This window comes from Sinocyclocheilus anshuiensis, unplaced genomic scaffold (genome assembly GCF_001515605.1).
Source record: "Sinocyclocheilus anshuiensis isolate Anshui unplaced genomic scaffold, SAMN03320099.WGS_v1.1 scaffold213, whole genome shotgun sequence".
Taxonomy (NCBI): Eukaryota; Metazoa; Chordata; class Actinopteri; order Cypriniformes; family Cyprinidae; genus Sinocyclocheilus; species Sinocyclocheilus anshuiensis.
This window is the reverse complement of record NW_015540860.1, coordinates 1248014-1262992: the sequence shown is the minus strand read 5'-3', so window position 1 is coordinate 1262992 and position 14979 is coordinate 1248014. Positions and strand designations below refer to the sequence as shown.

At 38.2% G+C, this 14979-nt stretch overlaps 2 protein-coding genes across 7 annotated transcripts in view; one reads left to right on the top strand and one right to left on the bottom strand.

Moving 5' to 3' along the window:
• LOC107687979 (lysine-specific demethylase 2B-like) overlaps positions 1–3909 on the top strand; it is a 17487-nt gene extending 13578 nt beyond the window's left edge. For all 4 annotated transcript variants that reach the window (XM_016485504.1, XM_016485506.1, XM_016485503.1 and 1 more), the window contains 4 exons: positions 1521–1684; positions 1784–1945; positions 2071–2289; positions 3379–3909. In XM_016485504.1, the coding sequence (XP_016340990.1) occupies positions 1521–1684; positions 1784–1945; positions 2071–2289; positions 3379–3569 (736 nt within the window). In that variant the 3' untranslated portion in view covers positions 3570–3909. The remainder of the gene's footprint in view (positions 1–1520; positions 1685–1783; positions 1946–2070; positions 2290–3378) is intronic.
• Positions 3910–5675: 1766 nt separating this feature from the next.
• LOC107687978 (E3 ubiquitin-protein ligase RNF34-like) lies at positions 5676–13567 on the bottom strand. 3 transcript variants are annotated; one of them, XM_016485499.1, is made up of 9 exons: positions 13360–13567; positions 11477–11695; positions 10494–10681; positions 10200–10401; positions 8877–8939; positions 8555–8756; positions 8335–8364; positions 8118–8159; positions 5676–6897 (listed from the first exon to the last, which is right to left on the bottom strand). In XM_016485499.1, exons 1-9 carry the CDS (start codon positions 13363–13365, stop codon positions 6713–6715), a joined length of 1137 nt encoding a protein of 378 aa, XP_016340985.1. In that variant the 5' UTR covers positions 13366–13567; the 3' UTR covers positions 5676–6712. The 3 variants fall into 3 exon arrangements, with proteins under 3 accessions (XP_016340985.1, XP_016340987.1, XP_016340988.1); XM_016485501.1 differs by lacking the exon at positions 8118–8159; XM_016485502.1 differs by lacking the exons at positions 8118–8159; positions 8335–8364.
• Positions 13568–14979: the final 1412 nt, after the last annotated feature.

Below are 14979 nucleotides of genomic sequence, written 5' to 3'. Positions count from 1 at the left end.
TTAATAAATTAAGTGTATCAGCAATCATACATTTCTTAGAAATATATTTTACCTAGGTGACGAGGATCACTCAGTCGCTTTGTGTCAAACTCAAATGCAGTTACGGGGTTTTTGACCAGCGAATGTGTGCAAATGTGCATTTTGTCCGTCATTAAAACGGTGGCGTTACGTTTTCATCACCAGGTGTTTGTTGTACGTTAGCTATATGGGCGCGGCACTCAGTTTCAAATACATAAATTATGAGCCTTTATAGACAATGTTTCTTGCATAAAAAAAAATGCTGTACTTATTCAAACAACAAGATCTTTATTTACCCTTGCAGACCTAGTTCAGCTGCTGTGGAACTTCAGTTCATTCAGTCAAGATAGAGGGGGTGGAGTTATGAGGTTTACTGACAGTTTGAGCGGATCCAACAAGATTTAGTCACGAGCTCTTTTTAATACCTTTCATTAGCTAAATATTTGTAAAGCAGACAGATGTAAAGGGTGACCAATATCACTGATTTATTGAAGGAAAAAAAAACACCATCACCAAAAAAATGGCACTTCGGAGTGTAAGGGCAAAAAGGGCATGTGCTCTGCACAAGTTGAGCCCTACCTGTGCACGTGCCTGCTCCCGGACCTAAAGTGAATGGGTCAAATAAGGAACACATCCAAAATGTGAACAGGATTGGGAAATACTGGGGATGTAGACTAGTGATGCAAAGTTTCCAGTACGCGCCTCAGGCTTGCACAGTATCGTCAACTCACTCATCAGAATCTTCGGTAATCCTCGGCAAACTTCGCCACTGCTCATTTGGTCCTTGTTGAGTCCTCGGTAATCCTCTGCAAACTTCGACAATTGGTTGAATCGGCTCATTCGGTTCTTTTTGAGTTGGACGTGCTACTTCGGCTGTGCGTCCTGCGTCATCAACCCGGAACTAAAGTCCGATTCAGTTCGATTTGTGAACTGGCTCAACCGGTTACTTCCTGAGAACCGGCTCAAAAGAACGATTCGTTCAAGAACCTAACACCACTATTGTAGACCATGGCTAAATCCTCAAAACCTTGATTAGCTGGTTGAGGTGTGTTTAATTAGGTTGAAGGTAAACTCTGCAGGAACATGGCCCTTGAACAGAAGGACTGGACACCCCTGTGGTAGGGTATCTGATTTGCCATTTAATGGTTGAAATGGGATTTCGCAATAGTCTACGACAGGTCTGGGCAACTTCGGTTCTGGAGGGCCACTGTCCAGCAGAGTTTAGCTCCAACTCTTAGGTGTGTTTAATTGTCGAGGTAATTAAACACACCTCAACCAGCTAATCAAGGTTTTGAGGACAACTAAAACTTCCAGGCAGTTATGTTGGAGCAGACTAGAGCTTAACTCTGTAGGTATTTGTCCCTCCAGCAGCAGGATTGGACATTCTTGCCCTACAGTCTTGTGGACTTTACAGACATGCACAAAGGCCAAGAGATTTGAAGTGCCATTTTGGGACGGGGCCTATATGTGATTATTAGAATGACATTTTGTTGTTGGTTTAGGTGCTGTGACAAGAGATTATGGACTCATATCGATTTAAAGCGTTGTAAGTCCATCACCCCACTGATGCTAAGTGGGATAATTCGCAGACAGCCCATCACTTTGGATCTGAGCTGGACCAACATCTCCAAGAAGCAATTAAGCTGGCTTATTAACCGATTACCAGGTCAGTGTTCATGTGAGCATGTATGTGGATCCACATCATCTTAATTTACAGTATGTACTTGTTTCTAATCACACATCTAACCTGTGTGTTTGGTTGCAGGACTAAGGGTGCTTCTCCTATCAGGCTGTTCATGGGTGGCCGTTTCAGCTCTCTGCACATCCAGCTGTCCTCTGCTGCGTACTCTAGACCTACAATGGGTCGAGGGGCTCAAAGACCCCCAGATGAGGGACCTACTATCTCCTCCGACTGACAACAGGCCAGGTAATATGCAGTACTCTAGATTGATTTGCACACCAAAGATCCACCTCACTCAACTCCGAAATGAATTCCTACAAGACAGTTACTTATTCAGATGGTGTATTCTCTACTTGGGCTTTCTCTAACAGGTCAGATGGACACACGCAGCAAACTTCGGAATGTTACTGACCTGCGTCTGGCTGGTTTGGACATCACGGACAGCTCTCTGCGTCTCATCATTAAAAATATGCCTGTACTCTCCCGTCTGGACTTGAGTTACTGCAACCATATCAATGACCAGTCAGTAAACCTGCTGACTGCTGCAGGGACCACCACTAGAGACTCCTTAACTGATGTCAACCTTTCTGGTAATTGCACTGTTTAATGCCATTTGTAATATTACAACAAATGCTTTTAAACCATTCAGATTCCTCCTGAGTTAATACCCTTTTTCACCAACACAGTGCTGGTACCAAAGCTAAACTAGTGCCCAAACTTGCCTGTTGTTTCCACCAAAGGAAATTGACTCCTTACTGGCCCATAAACCTTCTGGTCTCAAATCATAACCATTAGGGGCTTGTGGGCAGGAAAATGTCATCACCACTTAAAATTTCCAAAACAACTCAGTTTGGTGAGACTGACACAAAAAATGCTCTCGTTTTAATCAGAGAAGCTGTCAATACAGGAAGCATTCAGTGTGGGCAGGTTACATCACTTGGTTCTTGAGTCAGTGGAATTGTGGTCTGGTTCAGAGAGAGACCTACAGATCCCCAGGCATTTCAGTGAAAAAGGCTTATCAGTAATTCTTGATTCGATCTATGAAAAAAAATGACTTGCATGTTAAGGCCGGGACACACCAAGTCGATGGTCGGCCATCGGCCAACATCAGGCCGACGGCGAGCAACGGTCTGGCTAGTTTGTTTGGTGTGTTCCACTCATCAGCTCTCGTCGGCGGCAGTTTGCCCGATTCAACATGAAGTTATCAATGTTACTGATATTCAAAATGGTAGGCAAGCGCTGCTTTGTTTACGTTTCGTATATCTGCGTTTATCTGCCATGTGCCTTGTGCTGCTTTATATATATTTTTTTATATTTTTTTACATTTTACCTTATTTGTATAGTTGTATTTTATATTTAATCTGTATATCTGTATTTATGTTCTACTGTTAGTGTTATCTGTATGCACCAAGGGTCTGAGAGTAACGCAGTTTCAATTCTCTGTGTGTATGTGCTGTACATGTGGAAGAATTGACAATAAAGCAGACTTGACTTGAAGTCGGCTTGGTGTGTCACGGCCTTTAGACCATGTTAGACCACAGGAATTGCTGTTGTTTACTTTGGACTACTAAGTAGTTTAAATAACTTTCCTTTTTGAAGGGTTCACTGAGTCTAATGTTTAAAACCGTTAATTCCCCCTCACTGATTACTGATCTCTCCTTTCTTGATGTTCTCTTTAGTGTGTAACAGGGTCACTGATCAGTCGCTGAGCTACTTCAAACGCTGCGGAAGCATCTGCCGCATTGACCTGCGATTTTGCAAGCAGGTGAGCCGACAGGCATGTGAGCGCTTCATTGCTGAGATGTCGGTCATCGTTCCCTTCCAACTGCAAGAGGATAAACTTCTCCAAAAACTTCACAGCACCCCCTAGTGTCTGGGAGGAACTGAACGCCAATCTAAAATGATACCATGTATCAGATGCACTCGTGTTTGGATTGAAACTGGATTCACACATTTGAAAAAAAGCACTGCAACACATATGTGGACAAAGTGTTTGTCAGCTCCTTTCAAACTGGAAAAAAGAGCAGACATACTGTACTTAAAGGCACATAATTCTGCTCCTATTCGAAATGGTGTATTCTGAAGATGGATTTCTTCCAGCAAATTCTGTTAATCTTTGAGGAGATTATACATGTTATTAGCAAGAGATTGTATTTAATAGGTGGTGTGGTAAAAAGCAGTGGAAGCAGTGGACATATATATATATATATATATATTAAGCACATAATCTATGTAATGAGATTTCCAATGACATGGGTGAAACATTAACCCTCTGGGCTTGCCTGCTGTTGCAATCACAGCTTCATAACTCTCACTTATACTGCAGTGTAGTGTTACCTTCATTATTTACCACAGGTCCTCACAGAGATACGCTAATGAACACACACACACACACACACACACACACACACACACACACACACACTGAATACTACAAACACTTATTCCATGAGTAAGCATGATTGTACATTATTATTCAAAACCCTCCAAAGTTTTTTTTTTGTATAAAAGATGTATCAATTCAGATTTGTGCTGTATTTGGTTCAGTACTGGGTATATGTATTGTTCTCTATTTTTTTTCTTTTTAATATAATGGAATTTTTAAAATATATCTGTCCATTTTATGTCATCAGTTTTGGAATATTCCAATCTGATCAGCATTTTTCAGTCACGAGTTTTGACTGCTTTGAATTTCAAGAATCTCAGAGCAGATAATAGAAGTGAAATTTGTTATTTTGAGGTCTATTTATAAAACAGTGCCATATTCCATCTGTGTTGTCTTACACAGCTGTAACAGGCAAAACTTCAGCTATCAGTATGACTCTGTAGAGCATGGTTCTACACGTGTTAGACCAAACAAATTGCTGAATACGTATTCCAGCTAGCTCAGTAATTTTGTTTTGTTCAACACAATCAGGTAGTTCTCCATTTTTTTCCCATGAGGTCAAAAAAGACTTCACTGAACATCCATGCAGTATTTGTCTATGAAAGTCGTCATGTGATTTTATTCCTTCCACAGTGATTATTATTGTAAAATGGTAACTGTGATGATGACAGATGATTTTAATAGTGTATTATTGTGAGTTTGTCTCAGGATGGTGACTATCAGAAAGAGGGAGTGTGCCATCTGATCTAAGCCACCATACTTGTACCACTATAAATTAAGGCATTGTTCACCATCTAAAACACTCTTAATGTACATTCGGCTATTTATATTTGTATGTAATTAAAAAAATGATTTTACTGTGAGACATTTGAGAAGTGAAGTTATTTTCCCAAAAAACGTACATCATTATATGCATACATGTACCTGTATTAGATTAAATATAAAATTTGAAAATGCAGCTTAAAGCAGGGAACATTTTCAATGTTAAGAGCCATTGGTAATCCATATTACTTTCATAATCTTACATATAAGTGCAAAAGTAGAAATGTTCAAAAAGAAAACTGGTTTCATACTGACTTAATGAAACCGTACAACAATTTGACATTTAAGAATCACAATCCAGTACAAATCTTTCTTAGCACTTTTAAGTATCACAAGGGTAACTAAGAACGTACATACTGCTTTGTCTTGTTTGTTAATTCTATATTAAAGTAACAGAGCAACTGACCAAACGAAGCCAATATCAAGTTATTTTTTGTTAAGAAAACTTATCTGAATAGGCATATACATAGGAATAAACGATATGTCAGGTTAAACAAGGATTTAATGCATCTGAATATATAGCTTAGCATTACATGAATCCCTTATAATCTAAAATGCCACACAAAAAGAGAGGCTGGTATTGCTGTGGTGTCTGAATAAAGCATTAATTTGTGCAGCTGATGCTTGTCAGCGCTATGCAATGTGCCATGATGCAACGTTTAATAAGGTTTATCACACGAGTAAATGGCTACAAAATATGGGTAGATCATTTGTATGGGCATCTCGCTCTCTCAAGTGGAGTCCTTATTTTCATTTCATTTTTTTTAAGTTTTCCGACTTAAACACATCAATTCAAGTACTAACAACAACTGAAAAGCAACTGTAGTAGTGCACTGAAGAGAGAGAAAGGCATCTTTTGGCACCTTAATCATCCCTCTTGTTTTACACTTTGCATTTTGATTAAGTTATTGTTACTTTGCACATACATAAAATGCACATTTTCGAATTATATTGACTCTCAGTTACACTGTGCCCATTTATGGTCCTACTTTGCATACGAAACAGTTCTATCCCTTCTCATTTATCACCACTTACACTGATTTAACCACAGGTTTCTAGGCTGGTTTTCCAGTCACATACTCAAAAGTCGCATGACCCAAAAGAACAGTGGTGACTGAGAAACTAGCAAATGTTCTTAAGACATTTGACAAAGAAAGGAAGTCATATGATAAAAAAAATAAATAAAAAAAACAGAGGACTGCTGAATCCAGAGAATGACCACAAAACATGTTCATTATGCCACTTATGAAATCACTGACTGAATGGTACCAGTGTCAAGTTATAAGGAGGTACAATGTAACATGCAGAAACTCCAAAACGTTGTTCAAGAATCTTAGAAGCTACACAATCCAAACGGGAAACAGAAGCCCATACACAGATGTTGCAACAAAAATGGAAATAAAAGAACAACAGGAACATTCAGATCCTTCCATGATGATGAACACACATGAGTAATTCTCAATATTTTGAGTTTCTCACAGTGCTCGCATGTGACAGGTGAACAGAATGTCTGTCAGAAGCTGTAGGACATCAAATCAAGGCTGTGAGGTGTTGCTGCTGAACAATTGCATATTATTACAGAGCCTCTTTGAAGAGCTTGCGGAATGTTTTTATTGAAGCATTTATGGACAAAGCCATTGCGGACCACTGTCTGAAGGCTTCCTGAAACTTCATGAAAAATTAAGCAGAGAATTTTATCTTCCGCACTGATCCAATGTAAAGACGGGGCACTTGCTGTGCACATCCTCACCGAGTCTCTAATGCAAAACGGTCCGCAGGTGGAGCGGGATGTTCTCCCAGCAGTATTAAGACTTGAAAACATGCACAGCCCTGATAACGTATTGTCTGCAGATAGGGCATTCGCTCATGCGCTTCCCGCACTTAGTGCAGGTGACCATGTGACCACACTCCAGCAGCACGCAGTCTGTTATTGCGTCCATACAGATGCGACACAGGCTGTCGTCATTTGATAACTGGGTTTTGCAACCATCTGCAGTGAGAAAAAAAAGGTTTCAATACTACAGGTGCCAATCTCTCTGTAAGGACAGGCTCTTGAATAAAGCCCAAAGTATACTTTGGTTTTTACACATACGTTTTGCTCTTTGATTTTTCTTTTTTGCACTAAATATTTTTTGTTTTTACAATCGGAAAAGAAACAGATAACACAGAACAAGAAGAACAACAAACTACTCAAGACGTCAAAAACAATAGATGCCCGTGTTGACGAATGCTTGTGTTAGCGGATTTAAAAAAAAAAAAAAAAACTCTAGTTTTAACGTGTATAAAGACATATTTATCACTTTTAGAGAGAAAAAGCACTGACACTGGACAAGGCTGGATCTTTGTAGCGCACATGTCGAGCGTTTGCGTTCACGCGCGCTGTCAAATGGAGTACTATGAAAGGCTGAGCATTTGACTGTGCGCCTAAAAAAACCCGAAGTATACTTTGGACTTTAATCAATGGGTTCATTTCCTGTATGATGAACCAAACGCAACCAAAGATGGCCACCATTTAAAATGAATACCTCCAACTAGTGATGCACCCAAATTATGGCAACAAAAATATTCGGCTGAAATGGCAAAACATAAATCATTATTTGAAACAGTTAGCGCTTCTCCGATGAAGTGTTTTGACTGTGTTAGCTGTTTCATACACAAAATGTGTATAAGAAAAAATGTCAGCAAAGTGGGCACACTTTACCATGACCAAAAATTATGCTTGAGCATCTATGTAAAATTCGTTAGAGTGAAATAAGCATAACCTGTGAACATGACATTCTGAATAGCATACAGAGTTCATTGACTAAATTGCCTAAATTTAATTACCAACATTTTATTTTCAGTATCAGAGTTTCGTTTAAAAAAAAAATCATTTTGGTGCATCACTACATCCCAACTCTTGCATTATCCAGTTTATTTGAACCCTAGTTATATAATACTTAATGAAGGGCACAGATGGAATGGGATAATGGGGGTAAAACAGAAGAAGATACATTTTTATGACCCTTAACCCTACCAGTAAAATGCATTATTAATCATTTATTGCAGTATAAACAATGGTACTACTTTGTTTCTTTCCTTTATTCTTTGAGAGTACATGCTATCCGGCAGTGGCCATGCAGGGAAGGGGTTTGAAGTGCAATGACATCACAAACTTCAGTGCACCGGTGGGTGTGACCAGGAAACATTTCCACCAATCGCAAGCCTTACCTCCGATTCCGCCATTGCAGATTGGAGGGGGATAAGCTACCACTTAAGTGGGAGGAGCAAAGCACAGCTATTAGACTCGGCTATGAGTTCCATAATTAAACAATCTATTTAATTTACTGTGGAAACCTAAGCTGATCATTAATAAAATCAACTCCTAGACCTAAAAAGTTTCACTCTTTGTATGAACTTAAAGTCAGGCTGTGAGGTAATTTCCTACCTGCAGTGATGGGGTTGCTCACATTTTCCACTGACAGACAAAAAATAAATAAATTATAATTTTAGGAACAATATTTTTTTTTCAAGAATATTTTTCAAGAATTTGTAAATTATTTTTTCAATTTACATACAGTTGGCAGTTATGTCAAAAAGTGAATCTTAAACTGTGTGTTGCTGTATAAATGGAGCAGTGTTAGTGCAGCTCTGCATTTAGAACTCACTAGATTTGCGATTGTCCTCGTTCTCCCGGTAAAGCCTCCTGACGCGCTCCACCAGCTCCCACTTCTCACAGCAGCCAGAGAAGCTCACAAAGTTCCTCGCCAGGATCTCCTTTAGCTGCCGCACGGTCAGCTGCTCCACATCATCAAGAGAGGACAGGTCTGACAGAGAAGCTCTAGCTCGCCGCTGCGTCTGAGGACTAACCTGATGGTAAAACCACATTATAGTCATACTGTCAGTGCAATTTAAGAAATTATTATATTCAATAATTACCGGAAATGACCATGTCATTCCTTTCAGTTTTCACTAAGTGACTTAACTCACCTCAGGCGTGTATTCTGTCTGGTCAAGGTTAAGGAGTGAGACTGAAGTGGAGTCCTCGATATCCTATCAGCAAGGAATGTTTACACAGAAAAAGTATAATTAGCCATCCATGCTAAGCCCCTTACAGCTTTAGCAAGGATTCCTGCCACAAGTAAACAAGTAAGAAGTATCTTTCAAGTTTGGCATCATTTCAGTTTTTTTTTTTTGTTAATAGAGGTATAAATGGATTGAAGTGCTCTTCCAAAGCCAAAAGTGTGCAAACCAGTTCTGCCACATGCCTTTTGAGAACTAACTGATGTTACACTTCTGCTCCCTGGATCAGCTGAGGAACAGACCATGTTTGACATGAAATACTACTGTATTATACTGCTCTTGTATCCGAGTATATGCTTCCTACTTAGTAGGAAGTTAGGAACATAGAGTAAGTATTATGTTTCAAACAGCACTATGCTATTATGGTCAAATGGTTTTGTCATATTGCGTGTTCAATTTAGTACTGTACAGTAATCATCTTAGGGGAAAAAAAACATTATTTCGCACTTTTAATTCAATTGTGTAATGTTTTAGTTATTAATCAAATGTAATACAAATGAAGTAATTTAAAGAAAAACAAACATATTACTTTCAGTTCATTTGACAAACATAGGAGGCTTGAGTCAAGTGCATATAAAAAAAATTGTATTCTGGAATGTATGTAAATGTGTTGTTCCAAACTAGGGCTGGGTGATATGTAAAAAAAACAATTATTTGATCAATAATCACCATCACCATACAGAATATCTGATATCTGATTATGTTTTCTACCCGCCCTGGTCACACTGTGACTGTGTTTCTGTTATCAAATCTGTTTGAAATTAATTTCATTTTGTGAGGAGATTCACGATGAAAGTGGACATTTTTATCGTGATTCTAAAAATTATAAACAGTGCACAGAGGCATGCGTCTTCATTCAATTATTTTTTTCATAAGGTCCAATGTTTCTCTCTGATTTTCTTTTTGCAATTATCACCAAGTTAGTCATATTTCATTTTGCCTTTTAGTTTAATTTCCTTAATTATAACATTTCACTGTTTTTAAACCTGCAGTCAAGCTATAATGTATATTAAATATTTAATTTAATGGAGCTGCCAACACTGGAAACTCTGACAGTGCTTAATTCAACAAATATTCAGAAACAGGTGCAGTTATACATTTTATTTTTTCTATTACTATATAACTTTTGCTATACAAGTACTCTTTTTACTGTAAGACTGCATATCGAAATACTTGAAGATTTTAAAATAAGACAAATCACTACCTATTCCAAATGTATTCAGGACACACCTGATTGGTGGACTCTGAGCTGTTGCTCCTACTGATAGGTTCTCCTTGAGTTGGAGAGAGTGCTGAGAGAGGGGAAGTGGGCTCTTCAGTTGAAGGCGGTGGGCTATACAGGGGGCGTGACTGCAGAGAGGGTGTGTCTGGATCATCCTCACTTTCTGCCCCTTGATGGCAAAGCACCAAGTCCACAAGGTCCTCCTTCTCCCTATGAAAGCATTCAAACAACTCAAAAACACTAACAATATTGTCATAATATACCCTATTAATGCTCAGTTTCTCATGTCTGTGCAAAAGTACCTGCATGTATCAGTGCTAATGTTGCGTAACGTGAGGTACTGCCGCAAGTCTTTAACACGCAGACGCATGAGCTGTGGACGCTGGAATGCAGTGCCCTTCAGCAGATGACAAGTCGTGCATCTGCGCAGGTTTTCCTGAAGTACTGAGCACAGCGAACAAAAACTCTTCTTACAGTCACAACAGATGTGCTACAGTGGAGAAAAAGAGAGAGTCTGTGCTGAATCAAAAGCACAAAATGCAAGTGTAAAGTAATTGTCATTTTAACTGTAGTGTGTTATTCAATATTACATTTAAAGTAAATATTTAAAATGTAGTAAAATGCAGCTTCATTATTACAAATGTGTAATTACAAATACATTTAAATACATGACAGACAATTGAAATTACATCAAATTTTAGTTTACCATAAATGCTCGATATAGTCAGCAGTACATTTAAACCATATTTAAAAGATGTACTTAAGTCCTACTTATGGGAAAGCAATCAAAATTTTTTTTTTAATCTAGAATACATTTTAATTTAATTGCAAAAATAAAAAGATTTGTGCATTTTAGTCCATGTAAGTTAGATTTGAGGTCATCTAATATGTGTTACCATATTCCTAAAATTGGCCAAACAAACTTTTAGTAGATTTTAAAAATGTAGTCTTTCTCTTCTTTGAAAAATAGGCCAAAAATATTGAGGACTCATCTTGCATGCAGGATAGTATAAAAATGTTTGTCAGATCAAATGATATACTGTACAGAATGAATACCACCCACTAACCATTTTAGTCAGGCTATGACTCCAATTTTGTTTAAAACCAGCACAAGCCTGTCAACATGGGCCCAACTTCCTGATTCAGTAGGACATATGTCAACATGACAAAGAAAATTGTGTTTGTCAAAGTGTTTCATGCCGTCTTTAAACTAAGAAATGTTTTTAGGTTTAATATGCATAACAATGAGATGGAATGGCAGTGGCAGGTGTGCAGGTCTACCTACCCTCCTCCTAAAGACAGAGAAGGCTTGTCCACAGGCCTGACACACCAGACTGGTGCTGGTGGAGTTGGTGGGCGGGTATGTGGAGTATCCTGCAGTGGGAGCGAAACGAAACGGCCCTGCACCTGCCCCAAAACCTGGCTGCTGCCCTCTCACGGCTCCGGTCCCCATCACCTCATTCAGCAGACCACAGCACGATGCCCACATGGACGAGGCCCCCGCCTGCACAGAAAACAAGAGACTTTAAAAACATACAAAGACAATGATCTTCAAAAGTCTTTTTCAAACCTCTGAGCTTGTATTAAGAGTAGGAGTATAAAAATACACCCAAGTCATGATTCAACACTGAATTCGATGATGAACTGTCTTTAACTGAAAAATGAGTGTTTACTATTGTCATTTTGCATTATTGACACACTATTTTCCTAATTAATGCTGTTCAGTTGCTTTGACACAATCTGTATTGTTAAAAGCGCTATATAAATAAAGGTGACTTGACTTGACTTGACAATACACAATACTGACCTCACGATACAATACTCTCATGACATTTTAAACAAAGCCAGAACAGTTAAAATTATACTTTTTCAGAAATGATTACTTAACCAGTAAACAAAAGGTACTGTTTGTTAACCAGAATAGAAATATCCATGATTCTGCACAGCTAAAAATGCAGAATTGTGTTAGACACGTTGTCCCTGACTACATACATTGAAAATCTTTATTTTTTGTCATTTATTTATGCATTTTATTTGTAATTTATTAATAATAATTAAAGTCACTGTGAAATCAAAATTGACTATAGATGACTGCAGTGTTTATTATTCTAAATTATACGTGCACGTTTTTTTTAATTCATGTGCCCTCAGAATCTTTACTCAAAATAATTTCTTATAAATAGGAGAAAGAAAAGGTGATTAGAACTTCCGTTTCATACCAATAATATTTAATAAAATATTTCATTTTCATTTAATAAACAAGGGAACTCAAATGTGTGAGCGTCTAGGTTTATCATATTTGATGCGCTCTTTGTATGTGCATTGATCTTTATTTACATATGAATAAAGGCCTAAATTAAATCGGTCTAAACTAAATTGGCCTATAAATTTGTCAAGGATACATGATGCATATTGTTGCTATCCACAATACATATTATTGCATTTTTGTATTGTGACGCAATATATTGTTACACCTCTAATTAAGACTCCAATGTGTAAAAATTGCAATTGTGAGTGTATGTGCAAGATAACAATAGTAAGTCTGAGCTGCTGTGCCTTATTATCCCACATTTTCTGGGTAATTCAGAATGTCCTGCCCAGAAATAGTTCCCATTGACTGGGATCAATCCCATTAGAGACGGATGGGAATAGGGCTAAGCCATAACAAGAGATTGTGTGCTAACAAGTGTGCTTTAAATGACTTATGACTGCAGCCAGAGCTCTTAGTGACACTCAACAGAGAGTAACCATGGTGTTTTTATTTTCATAGGGAGCCAACATGATAATCAACTCCCAATTGTGTCATTGTGTGACACAGTGAAGGATCGGTCCTGTTGCTGGGTCTCACCTCCCAACAAATGAAAACATGAGAGCAGAAGAGTTCAAAACAAACAGCCACATTAATGATCATTGCATTTAACACTTGGATACTGATATTAAACACATAAATGATATTAACTGCTAGATGCTGATTGATACACGTTTATTTAAGACATGTCATCAATGCACAAAATCACACAACGCAAATATGCATGAAATGCTAAACAGGAAATCAGTAGTTACAAATCGAGCTGATAGCAAATGCAGCAGATTATTAATGCTAGTATGATACACAGCCAAAAAAAGAAACGTTCAAAACTAAACGAGTATGAGGGGAAATGACTGTACCTTCATAGCAACTCCAGGACACCGCGGGGAGTCACCCAGCTGTATGTTAAGGCGGCCTGGCCGTTGCTCGTGAACGGCTAACTCTTCATTTTCAGTCGCTGTCCACAGCCGCACCAGGATCGCTATGCAACTGTGACGAAGCGTTTTCAGCCAATCACAGTGGTGAAAACCCTGTGACGCACTACCAAACAGCCAATCATCTCTTACCTCCAATAGTGCAGCGGAAGTTCGTGCATTGGGATGAGAGTAGTTTATGCTATATTTATTACATTTCATGGAATGGAGTTGCTTTGTTTTTGTGAGGTTTAATAATTTTAGCATGATTGTTTGATCCCAGGTGAAGTTAGTTTGCCTCTTAGAACCATTTCCCCCGCGATATTATTATCCTAAAAGTTATTAACCTAAATAATTAACATTATAAGCATAAGAAGTTGTGATAAAATATAATTAGTGTTAAATATGAATTTAGTTATAGTAGTGTTTATTATTAACAGATAAACCGATACTGGATAATTAATGGTGTCACTGACTGTTGCTGTTCTAACAGATGACAAACAAAAATTGATCAGTAGTTTTAGATCAACTTAAGTCAAAATAAAAGGTTTTGTGTTGATCAGAATCAGAATTGTTGTTTAGTGATATAAATGTGTTGCCAAACTGTAAGCTGAAGTTGTTTTTGAACCTCTTTTAGTGCTTGTGAACAGATCAAAAAATTCCCAAGATATATTAATATTATCAAGTTCCTTCAGGTTACGTGTGAATCCAGCTAGCAACACTGCTCTTCTCTCTTACCTGTACATAGACCTATCATGTGAAAATCTTATTTTCAGAGAGACCTGTCTGTAACACCATGTCATGCAACATAAATATTCTGAACATTGGCGACCTCTACCGTATGTAAAATCACAATAACGTTCTTCATTATTTAGACACCCCTGATTCAACCATTAAACAAGATTAGCGTATTTGTCTCAGAAATATTGATATAATTATCTGAGTTATAGCTTAAGTATGTAAAATTATAATAAGCTATATGTTGACAAATAAATAAAAACGTTGTCAGAGCTTCTTCTCTAGGCGCCCACGGGAATCGATGTATCGGCGCTCTGCATCGCGTACTAAAACGTAACAGCAGTGTTGCCAAGTCCGCGGTTTTCCCGCGGAATTGGGCTACTTAACACTGTTGCCGCGGGTTGTTTTTCATGTTCGCGGATTGAAGCGACCCCAATAACGTGATATTTATCCCCTGGAATGCATATTTTACCAGGGGAACTCCGCCAAAAAAAATAGTATTTTTCCACCCAGAACGCGATTTTTACCAGGTGTTGGGCTAGTTTTGAGTAGCAATTGGGCGGGTTTTGTTGTGAAAACCTGGCAACCCTGCGTAACAGTCCGATTCGTGAATGAATTGTTCTTTTGAGTCGGATTTTTCTATCATTCTATTTAACAGATTTTTTTTACTGATTTGAACGATTCGTACACATTGGACTAAATCGGTCTCGAGTTTCATTCAACCGTGAACTGCATTTTTCGCACATAACCGACTCGCAACGATCCGCGATAACAGCGCAGCGACTCAATGAAATGAACTGTTCACAAGAACTGATTCGTAGAGCTGAA